This window comes from Trichomycterus rosablanca, chromosome 6 (genome assembly GCF_030014385.1).
Source record: "Trichomycterus rosablanca isolate fTriRos1 chromosome 6, fTriRos1.hap1, whole genome shotgun sequence".
NCBI classification, from domain to species: Eukaryota; Metazoa; Chordata; class Actinopteri; order Siluriformes; family Trichomycteridae; genus Trichomycterus; species Trichomycterus rosablanca.
The window spans coordinates 24,999,438-25,016,916 of NC_085993.1; the positions used below are offsets into that span (position 1 = coordinate 24,999,438).

Below are 17,479 nucleotides of genomic sequence, written 5' to 3' on the forward strand. Positions count from 1 at the left end.
GATACAAACATGTAAGGAGGTGTTGTATTTTCTCTCAACTCAGCGTTCCGCTACGCAGGATTGCAAAAGATAACAGTTTGCAATCTAATATAAAATAATTGTATGCCCTGGAATAGTATAAAACAGTAAGTTTGGTAAATTATAAATATGGCTGCTAATACCCTGGACAGGCTGCCAATCCATCACAGGGGTTTGGAAATAATTTTATGGCTAGAATATGCATCTACAGACACAATAGGAGGACTCTTTTTGTTGCTTTCTTACAAACAAAATATATAAACCCCAATATAAAAAGCAAATATGCTGTCTCTTACATTTATCAATACCAGCACTACATTTAATTTAGTGCTAGTATTGAAGTAAATAATGGTATGATTTCAGGTGATGTCAACAGGTGATTGTAACCATGATTTGGAATTAAAATTGTATCCACTAAAGGCTAAGTCTTTAAATGGCAAAATGGGCAGAATACATCCAAACTGTTAATAAATAAATTTCAAACAGTGAGATTTGTTGGTGTGTATCTGTGTCCAGGTCAATGCAATATTTTGACCAATAATATGTTAAATCTAGATTACCTTAAAGTTTCCCTTCTGTTTATAGTCTATTTAAAAACAACGAATTTGTTTAGATTAATTTGCAATAACAGAAAATAGGAAAGCTTCTGAATTATTTAATATGTTGCTAGTTTGTCATGCAAAATGATGTTTTTTTTCCCCTTTGGATTCATGTTATGTGATTGATGTCATTTTTACGCCATGTTTGGAATGTATATGCTACTGTTTTGCATTGTATAAAATGTTTTTTAAACAGTCTGAAGTTTCCTGGTAAGATTTCTCAGCTGATGACCGTTTTTCTCCGTTTTCTTCTAGTCAGAGATCTGGAGTGGAGTATTTTGGTGGTTTTTCAAAATCCAGGCATTTATTCATCCAGTCCAGCAGATGGCGGGCTTGCTTAAAGATGCCATGATGACGCGTATTTGTGCGCCTTCTGTCATCTTTTCGGTGGTTTGTAAACAGAAGTGGCAGTAAAAGTCGATGCTTTGTTGTAAAACTTAAACCTGAGTATGGATGAAGAATACTATGGCGGTGCTGCAGAGTGGGACGGGCAGGATGCGATTATGGTGACTAATGCTATTTTTTGTTATTAGCAAATTAGTTTTTTGTTTTGTTTACTTTTGACTAAGTTGGGGTTCTATTTCGTGCATTTCTGACAACAGCAACTAGATTAGTTTTCATATTCACTCGCCCTTCAGATGCTGAATTACAAACAACAATTATTGACGTTTTGCAGTTATTTGTAGTTTGTTTGTGTTCATGGACCGCTTTAAATTAATACATCATTCTACGGTGAAATGAATGGGACTGTAAGGCGTTTGCAGCACTGTATGGAATACCGTGTCCTTGCGATAGATGCTCCATAATGAAGTAAGGCATTTCGTAAGCCGGTTCGAATAGGTATCCTATTAAGTGTAATTTTCATTATCACATGAAGCTCCGTCTCTTTTATTTTGGACAATAAAGAAGAGAAGACTGAATATATTGCTTTACTAAACATATTTATTAAACATTTACATTTTCGGCATTTAGCAGACGCTTTTATCCAGAGCGACTTACAGAAGTGCTTCCATAGTAAACATTACCTTACTTTAGTTTAAGTAAATAACAGTCCAAGAACACAAATCTGCTAGTGGCTCGGAGGTTGCGTGGTACAGAGCGGGGTTTGATTAGACCGCGAAGGTAGCTTGGGGCTGGTCCATTTTTGGCATTATAGGCGAGCATCAGTGTTTTAAACTGAATGCGTGCAGCTACAGGAAGCCAGTGAAGAGAACGCAGCAGTGGGGTAATGCAGCAGTGGGGTAATGTGGCAGTGTTTGGGTTGGTTAACCAGGTGAGCAGCTGCATTTTGAATGAGCTGTAAGGGTTTAGTAGTAGACATGGGAGCTCCTGTCAGGAGGGAGTTGCAGTAGTCCAGCTGTGAGATTACAAGTGACTGGACCAGAATCTGGGTAGCTTCCATGGAGAGAAATGGTCGAATCTTCCTGATGTTACAGAGGAGGAACCGGCATGATCTTGTCATGTTGGCTACACACGGAGAGAAGGTCAGCTGGTTATCCAGGACAACACCAAGGCTTCTTACCTTATCAGATGGTCTGATCTGGGAGTCATCAAGAGAAATGACTAGGTCCTGGGTTGGAAATTGATCTTCAGGAATGAGTAACAGCTCTGTTTTGCTGGGATTGAGTTTTAAATGATGAGCCGACATCCATTGTGAGATGTCTTGCTGACATGCTGAGATGCGAGCTGAGACTTGTGTGTCTGAAGGAGGAAATGACAGAAGGAGCTGAGTATCATCTGCATAGGAGTGGTAAGAGAAGCCATGGGAGGCTATGACCTTACCCAGAGAGCGGGTGTAGATAGAGAAAAGAAGTGGGCCAAGTACAGAGCCCTGAGGAACACCGGTTGAGAGAGTGCATGGAGGGGATATAGATTGGTAAGAGCGCCCTTCCAGGTAGGAGGCCATTCATTGCCATGCCGAACCAGTTACTCCAAGATTGGAGAGAGTAGACAGGAGAATGCTGTGATTCACTGTGTCGAAGGCTGCAGAGAGGTCAAGAAGAATAAGGGCCGATGACACCATTCGATAGGAACATAAGTTATTTATTTAGCTATCTTAATAAATACGAGATTAGTGATCTAAGAGGAAAAATGCACATGTCTCTTTTGTTCAGGAGGAAGATGGCTTCACGGATACAGAGGGGGATAACAAATTACAAGAGGAATGCTTGCAGAAATTCTCCAGTAAGGACTACATTATGGAGCCGACAGTGTTTAACACGCTGAAAACGTAAGTGCTGTGCAAGATCTAATCATGTGGTGTTAGACCTGTTAGATGTTCTATCAGTGTGTGAATGTGAGATAGAATGTAGTCTCACAAGTCCAGCTGCCATTCTCTTAATGAGATTTCATAGAAGTCATAAAATCTTATCTTTAAAGTGTGTTAATCTCAAGGATGCTGTGCCCACAAGCACTTCCAATGTCCCTGATACAGTGGGGCCAAAAAGTATTTAGTCAGCCACTGATTGTGCAAGTTCTCCTACTTAGAAAGATGAGAGAGGTCTGTAATTTTCATCATAGGTACACTTTAACTATGAGAGACAAAATGAGAAAAAAAATCCAGGAAATCACATTGTAGGATTTTTAAAGAATTTATTTGTAAGATTGCTGGCTCCCACAGACCTGTAACTTCTTCTCTTCTGTCCTCCATTCGTTACCTGTATTAATGGCACCTGTTTGACCTCGTTATCTGTATAAAAGACACCTGTCCACAGCCTCAAACAGTCAGACTCCAAACTCAACCATGGCCAAGACCAAAGAGCTGTCGAAGGACACCAGGAAGAAAATTGTAGACCTGCACCAGGCTGGGAAGAGTGAATCTACAATAGGCAAGCAGGTTGGTGTGAATAAATCAACTGTGGGAGCAATTGTAAGAAAATTGAAGACATACAAGACCATTGATAATCTCCCTCGATCTGGGGCCCCACGCAAGATCTCATCCCGTGGGGTCAAAATTATCATGAGAACGATGAGCAAAAATCCCAGAACTACACGGAGGGACCTGATGAATGACCTGCAAAGAGCTGGGACCAAAGTAACAAAGGCTACCATCAGTAACACACTATGCCGAGAGGGACTCAAATCTTAAGTTCTTTTTAAAGAAAAATCTTGCTGCTCAGATCTTCTACTCCACTGTCATTTTCTGAATATGAGAAGGGGGGTTCTCAAGATCTTGAGTGCGCTTGGGAAGGTACTCATCAAACACAGTCAGAGTAAAACCTCCAGTTTATTATGTGAATAAAGCAAGCTTATATAGTTGGTGTCTGTGTGAGTAATGTGAGCCTATGCCTAAACTTAGTTGAATTTTGATGGTGAGATAGCCCAAAGCCAAGTTAATGGTTAGGGAGCTGGGATTGGAGAGGACATAAAACCTGTTTAAACAGGTGCTGTGGTTAACTATTACTGGGATGTGTAACTCTGTTGAACACAGCGGTCAAAGTAAAGACAAGTGAACAAAAGTTTATGGACACCTTCATATTCTATCTAACAGTGTGTAAATCGGACACGCTTCTTTTTTTGCCAAAACCAAAAAGGGGGAAAAGAAAGAAGTGTAACTTAAAAGAATCACAAATGGAAACTAGGTCTCAGTTTATTTTTTTCAGTGTTATAATGTGTCTGGTTATTCAGGCCGCTGTGGTATATAGCGATTATGAGGTCTTGTCACAGATGTTTAATAGGGTTAGGAGAGACAATTTTATTGACTACTTAAACTTTTTTGATGTAATTTTCTTTATTTTAAACCGCTCTAATGTTGCTTTGGCATTGTGCCTAGGGTCAATGTGCCTGCTGTTCTCACACTCGCTGTTATGACTAGATTGCTTGTCCCTGCTGCTAAAAAGAATTTCTATTACATAATAAAGTCTATCTTATAAACTTTGGTTTGGTGTTAACTGACAAATGTGCCTTGTTGATTTACACCTCACACTGTTCAGAAAACCAACCAATATTGTTTTTCTGTCTTGCTTCAGATTTGTTTTTACGGAAGTGTTTTGCTGCCACACAGATAAAAAAAAAAGCCGTCAGTATGTCGTTATAACGAGAAAAAGATGTCGTTATAATGAGAAAGTATGTCGTTAAAACAAGAAAGGATGTCGTTATAACGAGAAAAGGATGTCGTTATAACGAGAAAATGATGTCGTTAAAACGAGAAAAGGATGTTGTTATAACGAGAAAAGTTAATTACCTTAAATGCTGCATAGCTGACGGAAGCGTATCTGCTGATGGAGAGACAGCTTGCACACATGCAGGATGCTTTTGCTTGTGTAACCTTGCAGCTTGCCGTGCAGATCAAGATTCTCCTTTAGGAGCAACAATGTCTAAACTTAGTTTAATATTCAACATTTGTCTGACATTCGACATTCCGATCTAAATAAGTGCTTGAAAAAACACCTAAGGCCCACTTATTTTATGATTTCTTACACTAATGAAAATAGTCAGCATACTACAAAAACAATTTTATGTTAATTTTAAGATTACGTCTATTTAATCTAAAGAAAAAGGTTATAATGAAACCGTTTATCAAGCTCCCACTTCATCTAATGAGTTAGGGACCGTCATAAAACTAACTGAGAAACGTAGGAAACATTTACTCCAGCTAAGGAAACACTTATCCAGACTAATGAATTCATTTAAATCTTGTATGATTTGATTAATTAATGTCAAACTATTTTTACACAAACACATCAATGTTTCTCACCTACTACACAAACCTTATTTTTTGAAATAACATAGTATTTATTTTACATTACATTTAAATAAAAATCAATAAATCTGTAATAAATTTATTTCAAATATACAAATTATATTTCCAAAAATACAAATCATACAAGATTTAAATGAATTTATTAGTCTGGATAAGTGCAGAGTAAATGTTTCCTACGTTTCTTAGTTAGTTTGTCATTTATCTCACAAATAAATGACACAAGCCTTCCCAAAACATTGCAGGCCATTATAGCTGCAAGGGTGACACCCATGGTTTTGAAATTGGATGTCCAACAAGCTCATCATTGGGTATCCTACTTACTTTTGACCATATACTGTATGACTCTTTTGGGTTGTTGATGTACTGAGTCTAAAAGAGTCCTTTACATGTTGATTATAAAGATGCTATATTGTTGTTTTAGACATCAAGTAAAATCTAAATTTTTAAGTAAACAAGTGTACAATTATAGATTGTTATGATTGTTAACTGTTTTATATATTTTACTTCATATTCGCACATCAATTATTTTTTTGATGAAATGTTGCATGGGATTTTGCTTTAGGATCAGATCAGTTTTGTTAGATCACAAATAGAACATTATGTGCTTTAAATGATATTATCTTGTGTTTTTTCCAGCTACTTCCAGGCAGGTGGCTCTCCTGAACATGTTATTCAACTCCTGTCAGAGAATTACTACGCTGTGGCACAAACGGTGAACCTGCTGGCTGAGTGGCTCATTCAGATGGGTAAGCATCTACAGAGAGATTACTGACATGTAAAAAGCAATAAGAAACACAAGACAGAAACACTGTGTGTTCAGAATATTTTTAAAAAGTTAGCCTGAGGGGTAGTAGTTAAAACTAGGGGTATCAGAAAATTGCACTAATAATAATGATTAATTAAAAAAGCATATTGCAGTAGAAATCTATTGAGATGTAATGTATTGACTGTATTGAGGTTTTTGCAATCATCTCCACCATGTGTTTCTTAACACTCACCAGCGCAAGGTGCTCAGGTAGTGAAGCAGTCTAACACACTGGCCTACCACTTACAAATCTCAAGGTGTTGAGTGTGCGATCAACAAACATATTTGGCCATGTCTAAGGTTGAGTTATTATTGTTTGCAAGTAACCCAGTCAATGTTGCGCCCTTTGCAAAATGAATCATGTTGTTTGTAGTGTTAAACTGTACTCAATCATGGGTGAAGAGACCCTGCTTAGGTTGTGTGCCAATATTTATTCCCATTATGACACGATTGGGGGTTTTAAAGTCAGTATATTGTGGTTATTTGCTATAAGTGCTTATATGCCCTGGCTTACTGAACACTACAGTATGCAGGGTGACTGAGATGGCATTGGTTCTGTAGGCATGCTGATTTTGATCCATGCAGGTGTTAAACTTAGTCCTTCAAAGCTAATGTGCTAACCTGTCACAGTGGCAACATTAGGGTGAATACAGTTTTTTAATTAGTTATTTAGGAAAAAAAAGGTTTTCAAAACCTACCAGCCCTGTGTAATTAAGTAATTGCCTCTTTAACCTCATCGACCATCTTTGTAAAATTACTCATCTTTGCCCCTTGCTTTCCATGAACGATACTGAAACCATGGTTCATGCTTTCATATAGTCCTGCTTAGACTACTGCAACTCACTTCTTATTGATGTCCCAAACAAAACCATCCGGAGTATTTACAACACTCAACTGCTGGAATACTCTCTGCCTCAGCTCACATTATTCCAATTTTATTACACTGGTTACCTGTCCCACTTCATATCCAGTTTAAACTCCAACTGCTAACATACAAATCTCTAAATGGTCTAGGACCAGCCTATTTAGCCAAGCTCCTGCACCCCTATTACCCTGCCCGAACACTTAGGTCCTCTGATACAGGGCGTTTATCTGTTTATCTCATTGTTTTGTGAACTGAGCGGACCATCTTAAAAAAGCATGGACTAAAATTTCTCAACAAACAGACTCCATGAGGGTGGCATGACCCTCAGTTTTGCCATTGGTGCCTCGTTCTCTTTACAAATGAGAGCAGGTTCACAGTAAGCACATGTGACGGATGTAAAAGATTCTGTGAATGCTATTGTGAACATTAAGACATATCCTTGGAGGGTCACACAATCCTCTATGTGATAGCCAACAGTACCCTGACTGCTGTTAGGTACTGGGATGAAATCATCATTGTCAGACCTTAGACTGGTTCTGTAAGCCCTGCGTTCCTCCTGGTGCAGAACAATACCAGGCCTTATGTGGCCAAAGTGTGTAGGCAGTTTCTGGATGACAAAGGCAATGATTGACTGATCCTCACATTCCACAGACCTGAAACCTGAACCTCTGGGATGTTATGTGTTAGTGCCTTTGATTGTCCAGGAGCTTACTGATTTCCTAATCCAGGTTTGATGTATGATTTGTGTTTCTAATTGTAAGCAATGTGTAAAAGTGTTTACTTGCAGTCACTACTGCCAAACACGGTGCAATCTTTTAATAATTGAAGAGAGAGTTAATTTTGATAACTTTGAGGGCATTTTGGGTGTTGAATAATTTCATAATCATATTAGTAAAATATAATTAATTGTGTTTTAGTAAAGAAACCTTTACGGCATTTAGCAGATGCTTTTGTCAAAAGCAACTTAACATTTATGTCCGAACATCGTGCAAACAATTGAGGGCTAAGGGCCTTGCCCAGGGGCCTCACAGTAGCAACTTGGCAGTAGTTGGGGAATTAAACCTGCAACCTTTTAATCACTGGCCCAGTACCTTAACCACTGACCTTTGAACAAAACTGTTGCTGTTGAATCAGTTTGTTTTAGCAGATTTTTTGTGTTCTTAGGTGTGGAGCCAGCTCAGGTGCAAGAACGAGTGGAGAATCATCTAAAAAGCCTGCTTATTAAACACTTTGACCCGCAAAAAGCCGATTCCATTTTTACTGTAGAAGGAGAGGTTGTGTTTTTTTCTTTTTTCTTTTCCATTTTACAAAAAGTTAAATACCACACATATTTTGTTTTTATTTGTTGTTCTTGATTTTAGTTTATAACTCACTATGTCTGTGGAATACACTTTTGTTTCAGACACCTGCATGGTTGGAGCAGATGATTGCACATACAACATGGAGAGATCTCTTCTACAAACTAGCTGAAGCTCATCCTGACTGCCTGATGCTTAACTTCACAGTAAAGGTAACAACATAAAGCTACACTTGAAGCTCTGTCTTTGTGGCATTTTTATTTGAGTATTGATACTGGTATCGAGTATTTGCCCGATACTGAGTTTATTTACTCGTACATCATACTTGCAAACAAGGCTCTGATACCATGTACTTAGTGCATGTTGCTGAGCTATATGAACAGACAACCCAAAATGTCTGTGATCTGGAACAATTTCACAGTGATGGCAACCCTATTAAAGCAGACTGCAAACTGTGCTTTATGAAAATATCAAGAAGAGGTACAAAACAAGTGCAGTGGTACCTTGTAACTCAACGTCCCCTAAACTCGACAGATTTCTGTGGAGAAATTTGTACCCTTAAACTCAACGTTTCCCTTAAATTCAACATGTTCAGTCCTTTAAAAAAAATTTTTTTATTTAATTTTAAATTACCAATGAACAGCCGCTTTGGTCAGTGCTCTGCTTGAGCAGTGTGGTAATACATCATGAAAGTGCAGATATGAGACGAATCTGCATTATAGCTGGGGGTTCTGAGAAATTGTGAGAATCACCTTTTCCGAGTTTAAAATGCTTATAAAAAAAAGCTTTACGTGGATTAATGTATTAAAAGAACAACATACTGTAGAAACACTAAACCTTCCCTTAATTATTACTGCTCGTAATGAAATTCCTCGCTCATTGTTTTAGTACACTATGTCTATGTAAACACTGAAATACAATTAAGAACTGCACTTTACCTTTACTTCTTTATTGTTTCCTTAAGGCGCATTCACATGAGAAGTGACAAAACAGCTTCCCCGCTTTTTTCACTGTGCACCACCTGTGAATGCGCCTTTACTAAACGGAATATGGTATTCCAAGATCAAGATCAATAAGCATAAGTAAACAATAAAGAAGTAAAGGTAAAGTGCAGGTTTTATTGTACTTTTTTAATTATTTTTAACTGTTTTTCAATTATATTTCAGTATTGTTTAATTGTGTTATTTTTGGTGTATAAGTGTCAAACAACCCCATTATTTTACATTAGTCTAAAATATATGCAGTTGCATATATTTATATAATGCATTGAATGCATTAACAGGTTACATCCTATACATCCTTATGGGAAAAAATACCTTGAAACTTAACGCCTTTTAAACTCGACACCAGTCCCAGAACCAATTGACGTCGAGTTTAAAGGTACCACTGTATAAAACACAGTACCAGGACCCCAGCAACCAACACTGCAGCAAATGCTAGCTAGGCAAAAAAAATTTGCACACAACCCTAGGTCTATGAAAATAAGCTCTTACCCAGTATATTGATGATCAGCCATTATTGGTCATTGACAACAACGAATTTTGACGCCTTTTAAAAGTGTTGAAGCCCAAGTATGAAATTCCCAGTCCTTATTGTAACAGAGACTGGTCCGGAATGTCAAGAAGAGACCCACCAGCCCAATCCAGTAGTATGTGAAGTGAACAGTTATTCAGCTCATTGTCATTCCTTTTTTTACTGACAGTAGAAACAGCCTCACAGCTAAACATGCAGTGATGCTTTTTTCCTGAAGAAGAGTCTGCGACTTACCATTTCTAAAATATTAGCCTTTACACCCCAGTCGTTACGGACTTGTAGTAAAACTCTCTAAAACATGATGTTATACACAGTATACCAGTACTCTTAAACTCCTTTTAACTTCAAATATGACAGTATAAAATATCATTAGATATCTCCTCCTCCCAACATTTGACCGCTATGATGTCTTTCTAAAAGCCTGTTTACCTCCTTTTATGATTTTTACTAGAAGTTTTATCACCTAGCATACTTACATTTTCAAAAATACAGTAGTTCAAGTTTTTGCTCTTATGTTTGTGATTTGCCTCCAGCCTTGCATTCGGCTGTTTTATTTTCTGCCTTTCAAGGCTGCACTTCTCTTTTCTCTCAGCTGCAAGAAATGATTTGTACTAGTCTGTAGCCACATAAAGTAGACCTGTAACACAAACTGCTTTATTGTTGTAGCGCAGCCAAATTTATAAGACGAAGTCGTTTTTTAAATTCCCATGTTTATAGCTGCTGTTGTAGCCTTTTAAAGTAAATTATATAAATATTTTCTGTCAAATTTGGTTTAGCTTTTTCAAAATTTGTTACAGAAAGTAGTAAAAATATTAAAATGTGTTGGGTAAGTAATATTTAGGTAGTTAAATCCAAACAAAAGAGTAAATGTTCAAATAAATTCCAGATCATTTACTTTTTCATGTTGTTTTTATGTTGATTTCTGTTCAGTGAGTGACAGCATAAATGTTACATTGCACTATTTTATACTTACTTTATAACTACTTCATTATTCCATAATGTTCCTAAATGCTTAATTCTAAGTAGGTATCGTATCAGTGTATTACAGTACAGAAATACATGTACTTGTACTCAGCTGAAAAGTTTTTTATTTAAAAAATAAAATTATGGTATATTATTAATAATGAGCTGTGTTATTGTGTGATCTGTTTGGTAAACAAATGACATTGAATATTCTTATTCTTGCTTTAATGTTTACATTTCTATTTGTATAAATTTAATTGTCACCATATACGTATGTATTAATTTATCTTTTTGTTGTTGCTTTTGTTTTTTTTTTGTCTTTAGCTAATCTCAGATGCTGGATACCAAGGAGAGATTACTAGTGTCTCTACTGCTTGTCAACAGCTAGAAGTTTTCTCCCGTGTGTTACGCACCTCACTTTCTGCTCTGCTAGATGGTGGAGAGCAGAATTTGGAAAAGAACCTTCCTGAGTTTGCTGTAAGTCTTAAACTAAGTATCACATTCTAGCAATAAAGTAGCATTTTTAAGTCAGGCTTAGGTCAAGGAAGAATATAATGCTTTATTTCTATTGCTACATTTAAAGTAACTCCATGATCAGCAAATAATTTTAATTGTCAAAACAAAAACAAGCCATGAAGTACAACAAACTGTCAAATTCAGCTCCACAGACAGTTCTCTGTGTGGACCCTTACAAACCCCAGTGTATGCCTTTCCAAACAATGTACAATCCATTTAAATTCAACAGGAGGATTAAGTAACAAACTAAGGAAAAGTTTAGAAATCTTTTACATTGCTGTTTATGGACTTTATGCCACCCTGGTGCAAAAATACAAGCAGAAAAAAAACTATGTAAAAAAATTGATTGCATAAAAATTGATTTATGCAAACACAAATAGGCACAATTCCATCCTTGCTGAAGCACCCACAGATCATCACCAATCCTCCACCATGTTTCACAGTGGGTGGCTTGTAGGCCTCTTCAGGTCTCTGTCTAGCAATAAGACTACTTGATGTTGAAAGCAGAAAATTGACTCATCAAGATTATCTGTATGATAGACGTACCTTATAAAACAATTTATGAATATATGTACCAGTTAGGTTTACTTAAGTGTTGGGCCAGGGAATCTGAGACTAGGCCTGTGTTACACTTAACTGTGTTCTTCAGTATCATTAAGCATCAGAGTGAGCTGTTACTTTAGCAGAGCTGTTTGCAATGCTCTGATGTAATACATGCTGTATTCAGGGATGCATGGTGTTTTTGTTGTGTGTCGTTATATTAGTAATAATGCCATTATTGTAAATGTTTGGTGTTTGGGTCTGTTTTCTGTATGTTGAGCAGAAGATGGTATGTCATGGCGAGCACACATACCTTTTTGCTCAGGCCATGATATCCATTCTGGCACAAGAGGAACAGGGTGGATCAGCAGTGCGTCGCATTGGTCAGGAAGTACAGAAATTTGCCCTTCAAAGGTGCAAAATGTTTTCTTATTCAGTAACACATGATTTACAGAATAAAAATTTATGTTTTCTAGAAAGTGAATTTAGTATTTTTATCAGTATAATTTTACATTTCAAATCTAAAGGTACTATTTGTGTGTTATAATGTGTTGTCAAGTGGCCATGATGCAAGTCAAATAACATTGGTACTGGGCACAGCGGCAGCCTACCCACGTGCATGCCAGGCTCTTGGTGCAATGCTGTCAAAAGGGGCACTAAATCCTGCAGATATCACAGTGCTTTTCAAGATGTTCAGCAGCATGGACCCTCCTCCTGTGGAACTGGTAAGAGTCCAGTTTAAAAGGGTTTTAGCCTTAAATGAATTACATTTATTGTCTTCATATTTAGGTTCAAGTGACTTAAAAATACTTTCATCATTGTCTGTTAATGTTATTTGCCAGTTTTAGTCTCAAAGAGGTCTACTTGTGTTAGGTATCAGAATCAGAACCAGCTTTATTCGCCAAGTATGTTTACACACACAAGGAATTTGTTTCCGGCTGTTGTTAGCTCTCTACAATTTACAACAATACAATATACAGACAAGACTATGTAGACAATGTACAAATTTACATGTTCAGCAGAAGTTATTATTAAGAGTTAACAAGCTGTTTATTAAACAGTATAACCTGTAATGTTATTTCTGATTTTTAGATCCGTGTTCCAACCTTTTTGGATCTGTTTATGCAGTCTTTGTTTAAACCTGGAGCCAAAATAAACCAGGACCATAAACACAAATATATTCACATACTGGCCTATGCGGCAAGTGTGGTGGAGACCTGGAAGAAGGTATGTAAATTGCATTAACACCTGTTGATTTTGAACCCAGCTGTAATACTTTCATATGCTATGCTAAGATTTAAAAACGTTTCTTTGTAGTAACTTTGGTTAGTCTTATGGCATAGATTTTTGTTTTGTAAGCTGAATTTCTAGGAGTAAAAACAAATAAAGGACTTCAGTATGAGGTACTTCTTGTAAAAAAAAAAACAACAACCCAATTTGTTTATGAATTGAAAACTGCCATGTACAGTCTTGGTAATAAAGTATAATAAAATGTATAGTATGGGCCAAAAGTCTGAGGCTACAAGTGAACTGTGCTTGTTAACTAGTGCTAATTTCTTAGTATTTTGCACTACTGATAAGCATGTTAGCACATTTGGGAAACTGACCATGCCAATTATTTTACAAAAGGTCAGATTTGCTTAAGTCTAATACTTTTCACTGGAGCACTGTGCAACTTTGACCATGTGGATAAACTTTCTTTAGTTAATAAATCCACAGCCATTATTTACCTATTACTAAAAAGCCATATTAAATGCTATCTTTATACAACCTGTTGATATTTTCTTGAACATGTAAAATGGAACACATATTATAGAGGAGTAGTTGTTGAACCAGCAAATGTCAAAACCAGTAAAGCAAACAGTACAACAATACAGGTAAGAAAAAACTGAAAGAACAAACATGAGACAGAAACAGCTTTTAAACACAGTAAGCAATAAACACAATAGTAAAGCTTGGTATGTACAAAACTAGTAAGTGCAATACACAATACACTTGTGCAAACACACAAACTGATCCTTTTTTTATTATTCAAGTTTTCAAGCTGCCAGTTTTAGCTAAAAAGTGGAATAATCGCTAATAGTCCTTTTAGACAGATGCCACATGAATGGCATAAGCTTCTCTTTTTTTATTTCTGATATGTGTGAAATATCTCTGATGTTATGTTTTGTGATCTAGAACAAGCGTGTCAATATCAATAAGGATGAACTGAAGTCCACCTCCAAAGCCATAGAGACTGTTCACAATTTGTGTTGTAATGAAAACAAAGGAGCTACAGAGCTAGTGGCAGAACTCAGCACTTTGTATCAGTGTATTAGGTGAGTATAAAATTAAAGTGTCATTTTTTTGTGTATTTAAAAAGTATACACGTCTTATACCTTTAGGCTATTTTAATAGTACAGACAGTAAAATCTGTCAAATCACTTATATTAGCTGGAGTTTGTAGCCTGCTGTTCCATGTTCAGTGTGTGTATGTATATGTCAGGTTTCCAGTAGTAGCAATGGGAGTGCTGAAGTGGGTTGACTGGACAGTGTCAGAACCTCGCTACTTTCAGCTGCAGACAGATCACACACCTATTCATTTGGCCCTACTGGATGAGGTGATACCCATTGCTCAATTTTTACAATGCCCACTGTGACCATGCACTTGCCTACATTTTTCTTTTGTTTTTTTTAGATCAGTACATGTCATCAGCTTCTCCATCCACTGGTGCTGCAGTTGCTTGTTAAGCTATTTGAGACAGAACATTTCAAACTCGATGTCATGGAGCAGGTGCAGTTTAATGTTTTGCATGTTTATGCATGTACATTCACAGAATTCTTACAGTTACACTTGTGAAAGAGCTTCATTTTAAATATGTGGCTTACTTAAAAGGAAAAGACCACTGATGTAAAAGAAATCTGCTTTTTTTGTATCTGACCTATCACAGCTGGAGTTAAAGAAGACTTTACTTGACCGCATGGTTCACCTGTTGAGTCGAGGCTACGTGCTGCACGTTGTCAGTTACATCCGTAAATGTCTGGAAAAACTTAACACTGACATCTCACTCATCAGATATTTTGTAACAGAGGTGATGCTTAGTACACCACCATTGTGAATATTTAATGCTTAATAATGTTATAATGTTAATGCATGACCATTCTGTAACAAGTGTTTGAATTTGCATTTAGATCATTAGTGCCTGCTAAATAAGTTTTAACCTTTAACCTTTTTTAGGTTCTTGATGTGATCGCTCCCCCATATACCTCTGACTTTGTTCAGCTGTTTTTACCCATTCTTGAGAATGACAGCATAGCTGGAACTATCCGCACTGAGGGGGAACATGATTCTGTGGCTGAATTTATTGGTGAGCAAACAAATTTTGCATTTAAAAACTTGTAATGCTGTAGCATTTAAATTTTGTAAATGTGGTTCTGAAACAGACATCAGCAGAATTTTGATGCGTACAACACATTCTAATGTTGGGACGGAGAAATTTAGACCAGGAATGCTGTGAAATGTACAAAATACATGTTAAACAGGTGATGCTGTCATAATTGAGTATAAAAGGAGTATTAATGAAAAGTCTTAGTTGTTTACAAGGAAGCACTGGGTTGATATTTTTTTACTTAGTTTCTTAACTAGACTGACTGTTTACTCAGCATCTTTTCACAATTTTTCTCAACACATGATTGCAAGCAATTTAGGGATTTCACCATTTACACTATTTTAAGATTAGAATAATCTGCTAAGTTTTTAAAGGGGAAAGCCAAAACGTTATTGTATGCATGTGAACTTTGATCCCTCAGATGGTGCTTCATTAAAACCAATGTTTCTATAATGAAAATAACCATATATGTTAGGGAATTCTTTAGAAAACTGTTGGCAGTTAACACAGCTAGATCCACAATGGCAAGACTCCACTGAGCAAAGCAAAATCCATAAATAATAAACATATACTAACCCTGCGTATGTATCCCCAAGTTCTTAGGGTTCAAGCACTGTTTTTATTTTCCTACTGTTCCATTTTTTTTTTTTTTTTAGAATTAACGTTGTAAACTTCTTTTAATTCAAAGTTTATGCCTTTCCGGGTTAATGTCAGTCAAACAGTATCAATTTGGGTTGCAAATGTTGCTAATGATCAACCAACAAGTTTACAATGTCCTATTACAAAAGCTGCACCATCTCAACCTATTGTGCATGGCACAGTACCACAGGATTTGGTGGAACTTGCATTTTGATTTGACTGTAAATAATTTTGCACTGTGTAACAGTCTTTTATGTTTAAAAAATAGAACAGCTCTTTAATTACTCAACACAGCGCTAAGATGTACAGCTGACTCAGTGTTTGAAAAGTTAACTTCAACCAAAGCCATTGTATATGGAAGTTGTTGTAGTCTATACTTTAAAGGGGTTTTTACATGTGAAGCAGTGCAACCCAAATGCATATGCATGTGTGAATGGCTAAAAGCAAGGAAATACACCATGAGGCATAACATTAAACCACCTCCTTGTTTCTACACTCACTGTTCATTTTATCAGCACCACTTACCATATAGAAGCACTTTGTAGTTCTACAATTACTGACTGTAGTCCATCTGTTTCTCTGAATGCTTTGTTAGCTCCCTTTCACCCTGTTCTTCAATGGTCAGGACCACCACAGAGCAGGTATTATTTAGTTGGTGGATCATTCTCAGCACTGCAGTGACACTGACATGGTGGTTGTGTGTTAGTGTGTGTTGTGCTGGTATTAGTGGATACAGTCAGTAATTGTAGAACTACAAAGTGCTTCTATATGGTAAGTGGAGCTAATAAAATGGACAGTGAGTGTAGAAACGAGGAGGTGGTTTTAATGTTATGGCTGATAAGGTATAAGGTAAGGGTAACCTGGTAAATAGGTTTTTGTCTAAAAAATGGTTATGTATGACCAACAGTTTGGCTTAACAGTTAAGTTACTGGTCTATTGATCAAATAGTCACTGGTTCAAGCTTCCTCTCCACCAAGCTGTCACTGGATAACAGTGTTTGCTAAATTCCATACATATATACGTTATATCCATGCATGATTGCTGATTGTAGGGTGTAATATCTTTAGCAGCCATTATAAATAGCTTCTTTTTCAATCAACTTATGAAATTGTGCTTGCTTATTTGCTATACGCTGTTTTATATGCTGTGGATTTTTAGATTAATATTTGAGTTTAACCATCAGCAGTAGCTTATTGCTAGTATGTTTTCAAACCAGACCTTATTGTACCTATTTATGCCCCTTTCATTTTTCTTTTAGCACACTGCAAATCCAACTTCATTGTGATCAACTGAGCCAACCCTGTGTGGATGTGTGTTTAAAATGGTTTAAACAAAGACAAGGGAAGGTCGAGATGGATTTCCACAACTAAGCAGAGAAATTTGTCGGTATCAATATGCAGCCCTAATTCCTTGTTTGTATGTTTCTGAGCTCAGCAAAGTGAGACTTGCAAAACCCATACTCAAAACACAACATTTTGAATATTATGTGCATAATAGACATTAAATATTTTGAACAATAATTCTGTTTTTATTTGTAAGATGGAAATTTTTTTAATAAAAATAATCTCATGGTCTTTTTTGTGAAATATCAGTAATGTGCATATACAAACCCCATTTCCAGAAAAGGTAAAAG

The 17,479-nt window shown here is 36.6% G+C and overlaps 1 protein-coding gene across 2 annotated transcripts; it reads left to right on the forward strand.

Annotated features, from left to right (window-relative positions):
- Positions 1-1,003: 1,003 nt before the first annotated feature.
- nelfcd (negative elongation factor complex member C/D) lies at positions 1,004-17,420 on the forward strand. Of its 2 annotated transcripts, none has more exons than XM_062997578.1 (15): positions 1,004-1,123; positions 2,732-2,847; positions 5,956-6,065; positions 8,154-8,263; positions 8,392-8,499; positions 11,108-11,260; positions 12,123-12,253; positions 12,399-12,564; positions 12,932-13,066; positions 14,018-14,157; positions 14,325-14,439; positions 14,517-14,612; positions 14,770-14,910; positions 15,057-15,186; positions 17,105-17,420. In XM_062997578.1, exons 1-15 carry the CDS (start codon positions 1,067-1,069, stop codon positions 17,137-17,139), a joined length of 1,743 nt encoding a protein of 580 aa, XP_062853648.1. In that variant the 5' UTR covers positions 1,004-1,066; the 3' UTR covers positions 17,140-17,420. The 2 variants fall into 2 exon arrangements, with proteins under 2 accessions (XP_062853648.1, XP_062853649.1); XM_062997579.1 differs by lacking the exon at positions 1,004-1,123 and adding an exon at positions 1,398-1,427.
- The last annotated feature ends 59 nt before the right edge of the window (positions 17,421-17,479 follow it).

What these genes read in the sequence shown, in the direction of transcription:
- nelfcd (XM_062997578.1), top strand. Translation starts at nt 1,067, where the DNA reads ATGGATGAAGAATACTATGGCGGTGCTGCAGAGTGGGACGGGCAGGAT. An exon ending in TGAGTGGCTCATTCAGATGG is followed by an intron (nt 6,066 to 8,153) that starts GTAAGCATCTAC and finishes TTGTGTTCTTAG; the next exon opens with GTGTGGAGCCAGCTCAGGTG. An exon ending in AACTCGATGTCATGGAGCAG is followed by an intron (nt 14,613 to 14,769) that starts GTGCAGTTTAAT and finishes GACCTATCACAG; the next exon opens with CTGGAGTTAAAGAAGACTTT.